Source organism: Triturus cristatus, chromosome 1_2, assembly GCF_964204655.1.
Source record: "Triturus cristatus chromosome 1_2, aTriCri1.1, whole genome shotgun sequence".
Taxonomy (NCBI): Eukaryota; Metazoa; Chordata; class Amphibia; order Caudata; family Salamandridae; genus Triturus; species Triturus cristatus.
Window position 1 is genome coordinate 879266931 of NC_140580.1, and position 17907 is coordinate 879284837.

The window sequence follows — 17907 nt, forward strand, 5'->3', positions numbered from 1 at the left end:
GCACTCCGTCCATCATATTGTGTTTGCTGTGTTCGCCCATAGTGGCCATGGGTAAGCCACATTTCCAACCGAAATACATGGATGGGAGTGCTAAGTTTAACCAACTTTTGTGTGTGGTGAGTGCGAATGTTATTGGGCATGGCATTGTTGAAATGCGTTCCATGCTGTACTCGCATCACCTCAGTTTAGCAAAAAAAAAACGAGTTAGAATGTCTAACGAAGTGAGCGCTTATGGTCAGCTTGTGATTCTGGCTGCCTGGCAATTAGCCTTCCTGCAGAGAGCCATAGCCATGATGTTAAAACACTTCCATAGGCACAAGCCCCACGTGAGCTTTATGTGGCAGGGCGAATTGCCTTAATTCTCACAATGTGGGGGCCTATTGGGCTACCTGTCCATAAAAAGGGAGGTGGAGTCATATGATTATGCCGTTTACATTGTTTTACTGCCCTTGCCGTCTTATTCTCTGACCTCCTTCCCCCTCCTAATGTGTCTGTGCGCGTGCTTCCTCATTCCCTGCCCTAGAACGCAGGGTTTCGTCTGGTGGCGGCTGGAGGATGAGCGTCATCCAGTTACCGGGTCGATGAATAACGGGAGTTGTATGGACGTCCTGCGCTTCGCCTCCATCTTGTTGTTATTATACTCTCTTTTATAAGACGCTCCTTTTTAGGTCTCACCTGAGCCAGTGCGCAAGCGCTGCGAGGCATTTAGTAAGGGCTTTTGAACTCGGAACACACGCTCGTGTGTGTGCATTTTTTTATGAACCCGCAATTGGCCTGTGCATGCGTATTTCTTAAAAAGACGGCACGCAATTGGTCCAAGGCGGGTGATTGTCCCTCCTTCTTTGTTCCCTGGCCTGGGGTGCTCTGGAGCGAGCATTAATGCCATCTGTTTCCAATTATCGTGTTCGCGTTAATTGGAAACAGATGGAGCGATGGCGGTCAGCGCTGGTTTTTCGCCTGCAGCGGCAGGCACAAGCGCGCGCGCACTACTCCTGCGCTTGTTAATGTATATTGCCCCAATTTAAGATGGTGGCCACACATCATGCCTAATGACATAATTACCGTCATGATGGGGTAATTTTCCTGTTCGAATATCAACAGAACGCCGCATAGGTTTTTGTAGGACAGACTGCCACGCCTTTCAGTTTCCCATTCGCATAATTTACGGCAGGCTCACTGCCCAGGGCCAGCCTCTGTCCACTCCACCCACTCATTATAGAACAAAGCCTCTCTTGGGCCCGTACCAGTCTCTCCCGTTTCCGATTACAACCACATTTTCTTCCCCCCATGCGCGCCAGCCTCACCCCCTGCACGTCCAGCTGGAGCCCTCTCTCCCCCCCCTCCCCCCAGGACCAGGCATCTGCCATGGCCTCGCCCCCATATCTCCTGACCAGCAGCGCACGGCCCTCTACCCCTCCCCAGTACCTGCTGGTGTGAATGAGAAACTGAGCCGCAAGCCCAGGGTTTTGTGAATGGAGGAGTGTGAGGGCACGTTCCGGGGGTTCCACGTTACTTCGGACCACTCCGCCAGCACCTTGAAGGCAGGCAGCAGCCCAGGGTCCTAGCCAACGACGCGTGGGGATCCCCTCACTGAAGATGTGCCCCCCCCAAGTACCCAAACAAACCCAACATGTCTGTGGTGCCCTGTGCATAGAATCCACTGGGCAATGTGTTCACAGAATCAAGAACTGGCACATACATGCATACATGTTCTTAGCGTATGTACCGTACATGTCTTCAGCTATGGAGTGTTACAGAGCGCCACATGTCGGAATTAGACAGTTTCGGAGCGCTGAGTCACAGAGTAAACACCGCCAGGCCCACCCAGTGTGCCCAAGCGCCCTCGACTCACAGACCGCTTGTGGTCTGACGGTTCGCTACACCTACCCTCCCTGAAGGTCAACGACAGATGAGTCTTGCACCCTCATACACATGCCCTATCGACCTAGCATGGCCCCATCTGGGGTTGTGCAGGGGAGTCGCCCCCCTCCATCACCCCAGGCAAGCTGTGCACTATGTGTGATGTGCAGGCGAGAGGGCGCAGGTGTTTAAATCACACTTGCTCACAGCTGTGGCCTCTTTTCACCAAATTCGTTTTCCTGGCTGTTTTTTTGCCTACATATGAAGAGATTGAAATAAGCAGCAATTCATTCGTCGTTCTTGGCTGAGGTGCAAACAACGCGTGCTCCAAAAATAGACGTGGCATCGCGGGGCGATGCACTCAACAAATGCACAGCGCTTTAGCTGAGAAAAAAATATATTCTCCAGGCAATCCTGAGAGCAACTCAGCAGACGGTGGGGGCATGTGCTACACACACACAGACCTTCCTTTACCCCACACACATCCCATATCAGCAACCCAACAAACCTCTTCACCATCCCCACAGAAACATGCCCCCCCCTTCTCCTGCACAATAACACACGTCACACGTCCCTCCTCGTATACTGATTGGCACTCGCAAAGACATGGGCACGCGCATTCACACAAAAATACACACACAACCTGGCTATTGCATCCAACCCAACAGCTATCCTTCTCGCATACCCCCACAGAAACACGCACAACGGCCCTCCTGCACGACTAACTTATTCAAAAACACATAAATCACTCCTACCTCTACACAAAATGTCTTTCACACACCTGCACCCAGACAAACACCCTCCACAGAAGACACCACCCCCGCCTCTCCCCAGCGCACACAGACATTGCCTCGCTAGTCTCCACAGAGAAACCCCACGCCCCCACACAGCTGCAAGCCCCCAACAGTTGCAAACCCCCACACAGCACGCACCACGCCCCTCTATACACACGCACCCCCAACACACGCTGAACACATGCTCCAGGCTGCCATCCCCTGTGCTCCTTCAAGCTCACCCATTCCATAGAAACCCCACCCTCAGAATAGGAGATCACACATGAATACATTCTATAAATGCTCCTTATATGCATCCGGTGCATGTGTTAAGTCATTTTTCCGTGCTGAAGTTGCTCAGCTGGTTGTGCCAGCCGGGCATTCTCGGCCTTTTATTTTCATGGGTTTGGTAAAATTGCCACCAGAAACATGGTCGATAGTGACATCAGTATGGTAAGCGCCAAGAGACCGTTTGATGTGCGCTTTCTAAATCGCCACCCATATACAGGTGGTGATTGGTGCTTAGTAAAAAAATATTGAGAAAATCACAGAATCCCCACTTTCCGGTCACCATGCCCCCCACGTCCCCGCCCCTGATGCAGTGACTGTGATGCTCCTTCCCTGCCCACAGCCTCCTTACACGACACACCTGCCCGGAGCCCCAGAGCAGCACCCCGGGGTGAACGGTGGAAGCTCTCACCCCCTCACACAGTGCATTACACTCTACTGAATGCAACATACACTCCACACAATACTACTCAGTGCCACATAATTATATGCATATTTTAAACAACAAGGGAACTCAAAGGTAATGGACCAGGGACCTTGGGAGTTAATTATTCTAGACAACAATGGTCCCTAGGAGGAAAAATGTTTGAAAGCGAAATGAATATAGACTCACTCGTGACTATATTGGCTTGACTTGCCCAGCCGGACAGAGGTCTAATATTTACTTTTGAACAATTTAAAACAATTAGTACAGACAATACAAAAAGTGGAACACAAGCCTGTGTCCTACTTAGCCATGAGGTACAAGAGAACGGCGAACGACAGGAGGCTCAGGCAATGTTAATTGGTTTGTTTCACATGAGTATACACAGAATTGCGAGGAACAAATCGCAAAAAACACCTTTACAAAGGAATAAATAACAGTTTTTTGTATAAGGTGTATCAAGGTGTTGACGGCGTTTCGAACCGTGGAGAGAATGGGCGATTCATCATCAGGACATAAGGTACATGCCTGTTAGGTAAAGCCTATCAGCCTAAAGGAAAAGTGTGGAAGGAAAATACAACAAGGAGAAAATTAGGGTATATATGTCTAGATGTCAAGAAGTTAAAAGAAAATGCAGTTTTAAACTCAGGAAGGTGTGGTAGTGAGTTGCGTGGTTAAGGAGCGGTTCTGGAAGTAATAGGGTACGTGGTGTAGTAGATTAAAGATATGCGTGTGACCTATCAAGGTGGCTAAAAGGTCAAAAGCGTACAGTGCTTACGCGAGCAAATGCGGCAAGTAGCAACCATGCTGGGGAAGATGTGAATAGGATCAGTTAGTTGCTACGATCAAGTAGATTGAGCATATTAAAGATAAAGGTGTCAGCGGAGAATAGCCAGTCTACGCATTACAAAGTGGTGTGGTTTTAGCCAGAGCGGTTAGAATTAATAAAACCTATACTACAAAAGGAAGTGAACCGCTAGAAGGTTAGAAATGTCATGCCAATTGTAATTATTTGAATCGTGAACATTTGTGTTGTGCCCGCATGAGTAGTGCACATAATCGGCAGAAACCTTAGACGTGGATCTATTCAGATGGTATCACGAAGATCATACAATTGTGGGTCAATTTGTTCTAAAACGTGATACTTAACCATTAAGACATAGAAACCAGTTCGAAAAACATACAGTCGATGGAGTAGACACAAATTATAGGCAGCACGAGCGATTTCTAAAACCAGAAGGTCTAGTCATTGGCCCACAATTTACTAGCAATTGAAGCGGGAATTATAAAACACATCATGATGCATTACATGAATGAAGGTTCCAGAATTATACATTCCACGGAAGCGTGATTAATAGGGGGAGGCTGTTGGGGGGGAGGCGGTGGTAAGAGTCCTAGTGCCAGAGTGTGAATTATACAGGTAATTTACATACCTAAGCGGGATTGGATAGGGAACAGAAGGCGATTCTGGTACGCTGCTAGTTGGGCGGCGATTGGGGGTGAGAGAGCGCTGCTACAATGGCAGCATCTAGGAGTGAAAAGAATTGGTTAGACCCATGCAGTGTCGTGGGTAGGGCCGAAGTAAGTAAAGGAAGGCACTCACCAGTAAAAATCCTTCGGGATTTACCCGGTAAGGGATAGGTACAACTATGTAACTTGGACGGCTCGATCGCCTGGAAGAAAGGGGGAAAAATATAAGGTGCTAGCAAGGTGTTGAAGCGTGCGCGTTGTCCCGTTGGAGTCTAGAACTTACCGATTAGAAGCTGTGGCTCGATCGCGGCATCAGACGGACGTGCATACGTACCAAGTGAAACGTTTAATGTTCAATTTAAATAGAGGAGGGGCAGGAGTGATGATTGGATGTTATGGGTCAGGTGGGATGTGAGGCAAATTAGAGGAAGGACTAAGGTAGGGGGTTTGGGAGAATGGAGGATGGACTAAGGAATGGCAAGGAGGTGGTGACTTCTTGGAATGTGCTGTGGGTGGTTAGTAAACAGTAATAGGGAGACAGGAAATTCAATATATTTAACAGAAAACATTTTCCAAAACCAGATATGAGGAGTTTAAATTAGGTACATTTTTGAATAACGGAGAGACAAGAATTCAATATATTTTGCAGAAAACAATTTTCAAAGCCCATTTTAAGGAGTTCAAATTAGAGACATTTTTAAATCAAAGAAGTCTAATCCTCAAGGCGATTCAGTCCAGTGTTGAGGCTGTCAGCTCGAAGTATCAATTTCAATTCTTCTTTGTTCAGAAGTTTGGCAATGTCCCCCCCTCTGGGGGGTAGTTTGACCACTGAGAAAATAGTCCAGCGAATGTCATTTTCAGAGTGTCCTTTTAGTTCAAAATGTTCCACCAGGGGTGCGTTGGCTGTTTTACACCTGATTCTACTCTGATGTTGGGAGACACGTAGACGGATTTTTTGAGTGGTCTGTCCGATGTATATTTTGTCACAAGGGTAAAGAATTGCGTACACCACATTGCAAGTATTACGATTTGTAAACATCCTCAGTTCACTTTTTATATCTTTAAATACAAATTCTTTGCCTTCTTTGGTGAAATCGCAAACCACACAGTTACCACATTTGGAGTGTCCTTTAAGCGGTGCAAGGGCCCATAGATCATTAAGGGTATTGGAGCTTTTTTTGTTGCTGGGTAGTGCTGCGCGAACAAGGTGGTCTTTGATGTTCTTGCTTTTCTTAAAAGCAAACATTGGGTGTTCTAAATTTAGTGTGCCGGCATTTAGGACAGACAAGTTGTGTAATATGGTTTTGCGTATTGCATTTGAGACTGGAGGGAAGGTGGTTGCGCTTACCAACCGATCTGAGTTGGATTTAGTTTTGGGCTCTAATAAGACCTCTCGGGGACAATACCATGCTCTTTTCATTGCATTTTTGACCAATCTACGTGGGTATCCTCTACTGGCTAGTTTAGTACAGAGTGTTTTTGCTTCATGAAAGTAGTCAGTTTTAAGGAAACAATTTCTCCTAATACGTAGGAACTGCGAGAAGGGAAGAGAATCTCTCAATGCACGGGGGTGATTGCTATCATAGCTCAGCAAGGTGTTGCGTGCCGTGGGTTTTCGGAATAATCCAGTGATAAGAAAGCCATCATTGTATTTAATGTTGAGGTCAAGGAAGGAAATAGAGTTCCTATCATAAGTTAAGGTGAATTTCAGGCCCCTACAGTTGTTATTGAGCCAGTGGAGAAATGAAGCAAGTGTGGTTTCAATTTCCTGCCATATCATAAAAATGTCATCTATGTAGCGTTTCCATTTTCCTATGCATGAGCTGAATGGGTTTGTTACTGAGAGGATATGGTTGGTTTCTAATGAGTCTATATAAAGAATGGCCAGATTAGGGGCAAAAATAGCCCCCATTGATATGCCTTTCACTTGTTGGTAGAATTGGTCTTCGAATAAAAAGAAGTTTCTTGTTAGGCAGAGCTCTAGGAGCTGAAGTAGTGGTATATTGGTGTGCAGGGACTCAACGTCCAATGTACACAAAATTTCACAGGAAGGATCAAAAGGATAGTTCTCTATGAAATTAATAATCGACATACTATCCCTGATGAAACATTGCGTGAGTGGGACAAAGTCCTTGATAAAGTGGTTGACATACTGTCCTAAAGGTTCCAAAATGGACCCGCAACCAGAGACAATTGGTCGGCCGGGAGGGTTAACCAGTTGTTTATGTACTTTAGGTAAGGTGTAAATGACAGGTGTGTGAGGGGATTTAGTGTTAAGGAATTGGTACTCGTGTTTGCGAAGGAAACCTTGTTGTAGGCCATCATCGGTAATTTGTTTTTATTAGGGTTTGTAACTCTTTAGTTGGGTGTGTGGGGAGCCTACAGTAGTGATCTGTGTTGGAAAGTTGACGGTTAAGCTCCTCTTTGTATTGATTGGTTGTCTGTAGCACAGTGCCAAACCACCCTTGTCAGCAGGTTTAATAACTAGGCTACTATTTTCACATAGGTTTGATATGGCAGTTTTTTCACCCATAGAGATATTATATGGCATGTAGTGATGTATACCCGCTAAGCGCGATACTTCTTTGAGGACCAATTTCTCAAATGTGATGATTTCAGTCGGAATCATGTTAGTAAAAGGTGAAAAGGTTGAGGGAGGTCTGAATGGTGTGTTAGATGTCTTAGTAGGACTGGGGTCAAGCAAGAAGTAGCTATGTAGTCTTATTTTGCGGAAAAAAACGAAGTAATTCAGATTGTAACTCTAGAAAATTTGGGTAGGTAGTAGGGACAAAAGATAACCCTTTGCTGAGGATCGAAATTTCATGACTGGATAGTTCATGAGTGGAGAGGTTAAAGATGGGGATGGTCATGGTATTATTGTCAATGCTGGAGTCCAATGGTGAGTTTACCATTGATAGAACTTTTGTCTTGTCTGGCGTTCCCCTGGGGGGTTGTTGTTCCAGCTTGGTTGTCTGCCACGTCCTCTCCTTGGGGGGACTGATTGATCCCTCCCTAAAAAAATGAGTGTTAGGGTTCCTTGTGGAAAACCCACTAGAGTATTAAGTCTGTTAAAACGTCCCCAAGGGCTTGAGTTCCTGGGGTTGTTGTAGGATCTGTTTGTATAGTAGTCTTCATTAAGGTAGGGGTAGGCACGCTCTTGTGTGAACGCTTTGATATCCTTTTTCACTTTATTAGATTTTTTGTTTTGCTCTAGTCGATGTAAATCTTCTACTGTTTTTCCCACTTTCTCAATAAGTTTTTTAGCTTCAGGTAATATGTTGTTATCTTTAATCTGTTTCTCAATGTCACTGATTATATCGGTTAGTTTCTTAAGTTCCTCAGTCGCAATGTCGATCCCTAAAACCATCCCAGTGTCTGGAGCATGTGGTACCAACGTAGCTAAAATTGCTGATATATTTTGGATTATCCGTAAAGAGCCCGGGAATATTTCTGACTTGGAGGCCAACTGGGATAGTATTGGATTTGAGGTATTCAGTGAGCATGCGTATCATTAGCTCCAACCGGACAAACTTCTTTTTTTGTTTTTGTTTCTGGTGTGCCTTCTGAACTGTTGAAAAGTGAGGGACCTTCACAGATTTTTAAAATATATTCATCTGAATATAATGGTGCGTTGTCAGACATAGCACGTGCCTGTGTGTCGGGTTAGGACAAGGCAATAGAGATAAGTTGTAGAGAAGGGGTGTAGGTAGAGAAGGCTAGCAGGGCTGGGGAAAATTACCCAGTTTAAGAGAGCAAAGGTGAATTAGGTATAGACCCTTGCAATCAAGCGATTGCGCTAAACATATTTTAAACAAGGAAACCCAAAGGTAATGGACCAGGGACCTTGGGAGTTAATTATTCTAGACAACAATGGTCCCAAGAAGGAAAAATGTTTGAAAGCGAAATAAATATAGACTCAGCCGTTACTATATTGGCTTGACTTGCCCAGCCGGACAGAGGTCTAATATTTACTTTTGAACAATTTAAAACAATTAGTACAGACAATACAAAAAGTGGAACACAAGCCTGTGTCCTACTTAGCCATGAGGTACAAGAGAACGGTGAACGACAGGAGGCTCAGGCAATGTTAATTGGTTTGTTTCACATGAGTATACACAGAATTGCGAGGAACAAATCGCAAAAAACACTTTTACAAAGGAATAAATAACAGTTTTTTGTATAAGGGTGTATCAAGGTGTCGACGGCGTTTCGAACCGTGGAGAGAATGGGCGGTTCATCATCAGGACATAAGGTACATGCCTGTTAGGTAAAGCCTATCAGCCTAAAGGGAAAGTATGGAAGGAAAATACAACAAGGAGGAAATTAGGGTATATATGTCTAGATGTCAAGAAGTTAAAAGACAACGCAGTATTAAACTCAGGAAGGTGTGGAATGAGTGGTAGTGAGTTGCGTGGTCAAGGAGCGTTTCTGGAAGTGATAGGGTACGTGGTGTAGTAGATTAAAGATATAGGTGTGACCTATCAAGGTGGCTAAAAGGTCAAAAGCGTGCAGTGCTTACCCTTGCAAAGGCGGCAAGTAGGAACCATGCTGGGGAAGATGTGAATAGGATCAGTTAGTTGCTATGATCACGTAGATTGAGCATATTAAAGATAAAGGTGTCAGCGGAGAATAGCCAGTCTACGCATTACAAAGTGGTGTGGTTTTAGCCAGAGCGGTTAGAATTAATAGAACCTATACTACAAAAGGAAGTGAACCGCTAGAAGGTTAGAAATGTCATGCCAATTGTAATTATTTGAATCGTGAACATTCGTGTTGGTGCCCGCATGAGTAGTGCACATAATCGGCAGAAACCTTAGACGTGGATCTATTCAGATGGTATCACGAAGATCATACAATTATGGATCAATTTGTTCTAAAACGTGATAGTTAACCATTAAGACATAGAAACCGGTTCGAAAAACATACAGTCGATGGAGTAGACACAAATTATAGGCAGCACAAGTGATTTCTAAAACCAGAAGGTCTAGTGATTGGACCACAATTTACTAGCAATTGAAGCGGGAATTATAAAACACATCATGATGCATTACATGAAGGAAGGTTCCAGAATTATACACCCCACGGAAGCGTGATTAATAGGGGGAGGCTGTTGGGGGGGGGGGGGGGGGGAGGCGGTGGTAAGAGTCCTAGTGCCAGAGTGTGAATTATACAGGTAATTTACATACCTAAGCGGGATTGGATAGGGAACAGAAGGGGATTCTGGTACGCTGCTAGTTGGGCGGCGATTGGGGGTGAGAGAGCGCTGCTACAATGGCGGCGTCTAGGAGTGAAAAGAATTGGTTAGACCCATGCGGTGTCGTGGGTAGGGCCGAAGTAAGTAAAGGAAGACACTCACCAGTAAAAATCCTTCATAGAGAACTATCCTTTTGATCCTTCCTGTGAAAATGTGTACATTGGACGTTGAGTCCCTGTACACCAATATACCACAGTGGGACTCCCTTCTGGTCATGGAGTCCATCCTCAACAAAAGACCTCGACCACACACAGTCCCCACCGTTGTTATACTTCAGCTCCTAGAGCTCTGCCTAACAAGAAACTTCTTTTTATTCGAAGACCAATTCTACCAACAAGTGAAAGGCACATCAATGGGGGCTATTTTTGCCCCTAATCTGGCCATTCTTTATATGGACTCATTAGAAACCAACCATATTCTCTCAGTAACAAACCCATTCAGCTCATGCATAGGAAAATGGAAACGCTACATAGATGACATTTTTATGATATGGCAGGAAAGTGAAACCACACTTGCTTCATTTCTCCACTGGCTCAATAACAACTGTGGGTGCCTGAAATTCACCTTAACTCATGATAGGAACACTTATTTCCTTCTTGGACCTCAACATTAAATACAATGATGGCTTTCTTATCACTGGATTATTTCGAAAACCCACGGAACGCAACACCTTGCTGAGCTATGATAGCAATCACCCCCGTGCATTGAGAGATTCTCTTCCTTTCTCGCAGTTCCTACGTATTAGGAGAAATTGTTTCCTTAAAACTGACTACTTTCATGAAGCAAAAACACTCTGTATTAAACTAGCCAGTAGAGGATACCCACGTAGATTGGTCAGAAATGCAATGAAAAGAGCATGGTATTGTCCCCGAGAGGTCTTATTAGAGCCCAAAACTAAATCCAACTCAGATCGGTTGGTATGCGTAACCACCTGCTCTCCAGTCTCAAATGCAATACGCAAAACCATATTACGCAAGTGGCCTGTCCTAAATGCCGGCACACTACATTTAGAACACCCAATGTTTGCTTTTAAGAAAATCAAGAACATCAAAGACCACCTTGTTCGCGCAGCACTACCCAACAACAAAAAAAGCTCCAATACCCTAATGATCTATGGGCCCCTGCACCCTTAAAGGACACTCCAAATGTGGTAACTGTGTGGTTTGTGATTTCACCATAGAAGGCAAAGAATTTGTATTTAAAGATATAAAAAGTGAACTGAGGATGTTTACAAATTGTAATACTTGCAATGTGGTGTACGCAATTCTTCGCCCTTGTGACAAAATATACATCGGACAGACCACTCAAAAAATCCGTCTACGTATCTCCCAACATCGGAGTAGAATCAAGTGTAAAACAGCCAACGCGCCCCTGGTGGAACATTTTGTACTAAAAGGACACTCTGAAAATGACATTCACTGGACTATTTTCTCAGTGGTCAAATTACCCCCCAGAGGGGGGGACATTGCCAAACTTCTGAACAAAGAAGAATTGAAATGTCTCTAATTTAAACTCCTTAAAATGGGCTTTGAAAATTGTTTTCTGCAAAATATATTGAATTTTTGTCTCTCCGTTATTCAAAAATGTATCTAATTTAAACTCCTCATATCTGGTTTTGGAAAATGTTTTCTGTTAAATATATTGAATTTCCTGTCTCCTTATTACTGTTTACTAACCACCCACAGCACATTCCAAGATGTCACCACCTCCTTGCCATTCCTTAGTCCATCCTCCATTCTCACACCAATCCCCCTACCTTAGTCCTTCCTCTAACTTGCCTCACATCCCACCTGACCCATAACATCCAATCATCACTCCTGCCCCTCCTCGATTTAAATTTAACATTAAACGTCTGATGCCGCGATCGAGCCACAGCTTCTAATCGGTAAGTCCTAGACTCCAACGGGACAACGTGCACGCTTCAACACCTTGCCAGCACCTTAATTTTTTCCCCCCTTCTTCCAGGCGATCGAGCTGTCCAAGTTACATAATTGTACCTATCCCTTACCGGGTTAATCCCGAAGGATTTTTACTGGTGAGTGCCTTCCTTTACTTACTTCGGCCCTACCCACGACACTGCATGGGTCTAACCAATTCTTTTCACTCCTAGACGCCGCCATTGTAGCAGCGCTCTCTCACCCCCAATCGCCGCCCAACTAGCAGCGTACCAGCATCGCCTTCTGTTCCCTATCCAATCCCGCTTAGGTATGTAAATTACCCGCATAATTCACACTCTGGCACTAGGACTCTTACCACCGCCCCCCACTAGCCTCCCCCTATTAATCACGCCTCCGTGGGATGTATAATTCTGGAACCTTCATTCATGTAATGCATCATGATGTGTTTTATAATTCCTGCTTCAATTGCTAGTAAATTGTGGGCCAATGACTAGACCTTCTGGTTTTAGAAATCGCTTGTGCTGCCTATAATTTGTGTCTACTCCATCGACTGTATGTTTTTCGAATCAGTTTCTATGCCTTAATGGTTAAGTATCACGTTTTAGAACAAATTGACCCACAATTGTATGATCTTCGTGATACCATCTGAATAGATCCACGTCTAAGGTTTCTGCCGATTATGTGCACTACTCATGCGGGCACAACACAAATGTTCACGATTCAAATAATTACAATTGGCATGACATTTCTAACCTTCTAGGGGTTCACTTCCTTTTGTAGTATAGGTTCTATTAATTCTAACCACTCTGGCAAAAACCACACCACTTTGTAATGCGTAGACTGGCTATTCTCCGCTGACACCTTTATCTTTAATATGTTCAATCTACGTGATCGTAGCAACTAACTGATCCTATTCACATCTTCCCCAGCATGGTTCCTACTTGCCGCCTTTGCTCGCGTAAGCACTGTACGCTTTTGACCTTTTAGCCACCTTGATAGGTCACACCTATATCTTTAATCTACTACACCACGTACCCTATCACTTCCAGAACCGCTCCTTAACCACGCAACTCACTACCACTCATTCCACACCTTCCTGAGTTTAAAACTCAGTTCGAGCAGTAGCGGCACCCCCCCCCCCCCCAAGCGCCTCGAGACCCTACGGGTAGGTAGTGCGCTCTATAAATTTCTTTGATTGATTGATTGAAACTGCGTTGTCTTTTAACTTCTTGACATCTAGATATATATATACCCTAATTTCCTCCTTGTATTTTCCTTCCACACTTTCCCTTTAGGCTGATAGGCTTTACCTAACAGGCATGTACCTTATGTCCTGATGATGAACCGCCCATTCTCTCCACGTTTCGAAACGCAGTCGACACCTTGATACACCTTATACAAAAAACTGTTATTTATTCCTTTGTAAAGGTGTTTTTTGCGATTTGTTCCTCGCAATTCTGTGTATACTCGTGAAACAAACCAATTAACATTGCCTGAGCCTCCTGTCGTTCACCGTTCTCTTGTACCTCATGGCTAAGTAGGACACAGGCTTGTGTTCCACTTTTTGTATTGTCTGTACTAATTCTTTTAAATTGTTCAAAAGTAAATATTAGACCTCTGTCCGGCTGGGCAAGTCAAGCCAATATAGTAACGACTGAGTCTATATTCATTTCGCTTTCAAAATTGCACTCAATGCAACATACACTCCAAATTCCACTCAGTGCCACATAATTACACACCACATAATTACTCTACTGAATGCAACATACACTCCACACAATACCACTCAGTGCCACATAATTATATGCTACATGATTACACTGCACTCAATGCAACATACACTCCAAATACCACTCTGTGCCACATAATTACACTCTACTGAATGCAACATACACTCCACACAATACCACTCAGTGCCACATAATTATAATTATATGCTACATAATTACGCTGCATTATTGCAAAATGCACTCCACACCATGACACAATTTCACTAAGCATAATTTCACTCAACACCACAGTTCCACGCCACACAATTCAACTCCACACATTTCCAATACACACCGCATAATTACACACCAAACAACATATTTCAACTCCACAATCCACAACGTACCTCCAATCCCCAAAACATAGTGTCACCACCTGATCACCAAACATCATTCACCACCACCATTTTGCATCAGCGCACCACCTAAGCATCACGTCAGTCTGCCCTTGGAATCTGGCATCTGTTGATTATCCCCTAGTGTCCGTCCGCTGCTCGTGTTCTAATTTCTTTTTTTTTTTTTTATAATAAACTTTATTGCATTTGTATTTGTCATTTGCCAACACAAAATTACAGCGGTAGCAGATAAACACATTATTCGGGTGAAGTACAATCAAGACAAAAAGACTGAGGCTCCTAGAGCACTGATGCAATAGATAGACCATTATGTGATTGCATGTACTTTCTCCTACACATTCGGACCCCTCACAGGGGAAGTAGGTTGAACCATTTACCCCATATTCTACCAAACATCACGGGGCAACCTCTGGCCTCAAAGAGGGGCTCCTCCTGGGCTCCGCACCAATCCACTCCCCGCTTCCATCGCCGTACAGTGGGTGGTTTGGCTTGGAACCATAGTGCGGCAATGTCACGCTTCGCTACCGCCGTAAAATCTTTTTTTAATCAGGTTTTTCAGTTGTATATAATGTCGTCTTCACTTGTATAAAGGTAACAAAAATGCTTAACACTTTTTCTTATAACTTTTCAAAATAATGCACAGCAGCCATAATGCTCTACAACCTAGCCAAAAGTTCTGGCTAAACACATAAGGTCCCAAAGGCGAGACCTATTGGCTATGCCAATGATTGTTTTTTTTACTAATTGAAGTTCTTCACTGTTTCAGCTTTCCATGATAATTGCTCAACTGATTATATAAATGTGTAATTTTTTTCAGTGGCTCCGTTCTATGCTACAAGCAGCATACTGAAATTGACTGGCATGGACCGGAAGAAAGGCGGCCTCCTTTCCAAACGAACTGCGCTTCAGCTTCGGTACGGGTGAATTCATGATCAGCATGTATGCTTCTTATTTAATGCAGAACCGCTCGGTAAAGCGCCATGGCGGATGATAGAGGTGACCCTTTGATTGCTACTGTGTTGTTAGGTCTTAAAGGGTCTTCGGGGGATTGTGACGTCTCAAATCCCAAGCAGACGTCCTCAAAGGAACTTGCTGGAATGCCTATTGGTGATAGTTAGCAATGCAGGATTCGGCAAAGAGAACTGCTTTTTTCCCTCCAAACTGATCATCAAAAATTCGTTCTCCTCCTGTTAGTAATGAGCTTTTCCTAAAATAAATATGTGGATCTTTTTCTGTGTTATTTAAACTTTCCATTACATTGCAGCTAGTTGTTTCTTTCTATTTACTGCAGTTAAACATGCTATACTTGATAGCAAAAACTGTGCGAGACATCGATTTGAAAAGCTTTTTTTAATACCTGATGTGTGCACTTGACTGGGGATGGGGGAGAATTCCATCAGAATTCCATCAGACGAGCGATGACTAACTTCTAACATGGCTTGAAGATTCTATCCCTCACCCCAGAGGATTTTTTTCCAAATGAGCTCAAATAATGCATTTTAAAGCATCATTTTCACATAAGTGTGTTCAATGCCATAGGCTTCAAAAGCATGCTCATTAGATAATCAAGTACATTCATAGTGTGCCAAAACAATGACGCGCGATGTTTCCCAGGAGTTGACCTTATTTTTTTCCCAAAATGTGCAGAGGATGCCCTCTGTTTGTGAGTAATTATCTCCGTTTGTGCAGGGTCCAACATTTTTTTGTGGGCAATCCCATGCCAAGAATTAGTGCAGTATGAGTGTGCCACAGTATTGCCATTGATGCAATACATACACTAAAAGCATGTCAAAAATAACCTCGAGAATGTCAGTGCCAACGTTGCCCCTCCCCCACCACACGCTGGTTTTGTACTCTGTAATGCCAAGAATTGTCCAATATGCCACGGCCTGCATTTTCCCATGGCTGCACCATATGCAAGGACCTAGCTCTACTGTGAGTGCCAGTAATTTGTCATGCATGCGCCTTATGACAACAATCTACTCCAGTGTGACAGCATTTTGCCATGGGTGCCCATTATGATAAGAATTACGTCTAGTATACTACAACTATCATTTTTTTTTTTTTTTTAAGTTGGGTAAATTTTTATTGAAGATAAGAAAGCACAGGAATACAAATGAGAAGAAAATCAATAAGTATATAAGAGTAAGCGTACAGGCAAAAATAAAGTAGTAGTAAAACACTAAGCAAATATTATATATAAAAAGGTAATATACTCTATAAACAGAGATAACAATGTGGATAATAACTGAAGGCTATAACAAAAATTAATTGTAATATAATAGTACACAAAGAACCAGAGGACCTAAAGAGACTGAGTAAAAAAAAAAAAAACTGTAAAAAATAGGTTAAGATTTTTTTATCAAAAAAAGGGAAAAAGAGCAAGAAAACAAAAGAACAGAGAGAGGAGAGAACGAGAGAGAAAGAGGAGAAGGAAAGGAGAGAAAGAGGATGATGATGTTGGTGATAGAAAAGATGTAAAGGGAAGCCACAATAGATCAGATTTAATTTGTAGATGAATGGAGGATTGAGGAATGGAGGCAATTCTATGCTCATCACATATAAAGTTCCACCAATGAAAAGAGGATAATTTAGAATTGTCTTTCCAACAAATTAATATAACTTTAAAGGCCATAGCAAGGAATAAATCCAGTAATGGTGAAATAGGATTCGCATTATCAAAAGCTGGTGACAAAGTGCCTAAAAACACATTTTGGAGAGTAAGTTGTAAGTTATAGGAAAAAATCACAGCACATTTTGACCAAATAGCATTCCAGAAAGCATAAACCTTAGGACAGTAAAATAAAAGATGCAATAAAGACCCTTCAGCAGAAAGGCAAGACCAACAAGATGCTGAGACAGAGTGATTCACTTTATGCAGCAAGACAGGAGTAATAACAACTCTATTGTAAATAAAAAATAGTGATTGAGTGAGACTAGCAGCTTTAGATGTCTTAAAAATTTTCAGCCAGAACTTGTCCCATTGTGAGATAGAGAGAGTCAAAGAGAGATCCAATTCCCAATCCAATTCAACCTTAGACTTATTCCGAGTGACTATAGGGGAAGATAAAGATTTATAGATGAAAGAGGCAGTAGGAATAATGTCATTAGAGATTTGATACAAAGAAGAATCAGGAAGAAAAAAAGTAGGAGCTGGCAGAGAGAGGAAAGACAGAAAACATCCCTGAAGAATTGGAGCTAAAGTATCATATTGCTTAATACACGAGTCAGGCAAATGAAAAGATTCTTGCAGCTGATGGAAGGAGAGAATTACATTATTGGCAAACATTTGATGTACATAAAAAAGACCCTTCTCTTTCCATTGTTTGTAGTAAAATGATTTGTGGCGAAATTTGATGTATTTGTTAAACCAGAGTGATGACGCTAGAAAAGATTGGTAGTTAGTAAATGACTTAAAGAAAAGTGTGCGTAGCAAAACTTGTGAGTGTTTCAAAATAGGATATTTAGAAATAAAAGTACAGTTAGACATGTGTACAACATCACGTATTGAAAAATCATTTAACAGTGAGCTTTCAACAGCAACCCATGGAGGCATAGGTACATTTTGATAATCCTTAGACAGAGCAAAGAATTGACGAATTAAAAATGCATCATGGTATAAATTAAAATCAGGAAATCTCACCCCACCCTCATTTTTAGGACGAATCAGTTTAGATAAAGCAATACGTGCATGTTTGTTATTCCATAGAAACTTGGAGCATATTGAATTAATTTGAGTAAAATAGTATCTAGGAATTTTAAATGGTAACATTGACAATATAAATAGAACCTGGGGGACAATCATCATTTTAATT

The 17907-nt window shown here is 42.9% G+C and overlaps 1 protein-coding gene across 1 annotated transcript in view; it reads left to right on the forward strand.

Moving 5' to 3' along the window:
- The window catches only part of FAAP20 (FA core complex associated protein 20), a 96028-nt gene that overhangs the window by 30764 nt on the left and 47357 nt on the right, over positions 1-17907 (forward strand). Inside the window, exon 2 of the mRNA XM_085609329.1 lies at positions 14910-15006. Within this exon, the coding sequence (XP_085465455.1) occupies positions 14954-15006 (53 nt within the window). The 5' untranslated portion in view covers positions 14910-14953. The remainder of the gene's footprint in view (positions 1-14909; positions 15007-17907) is intronic.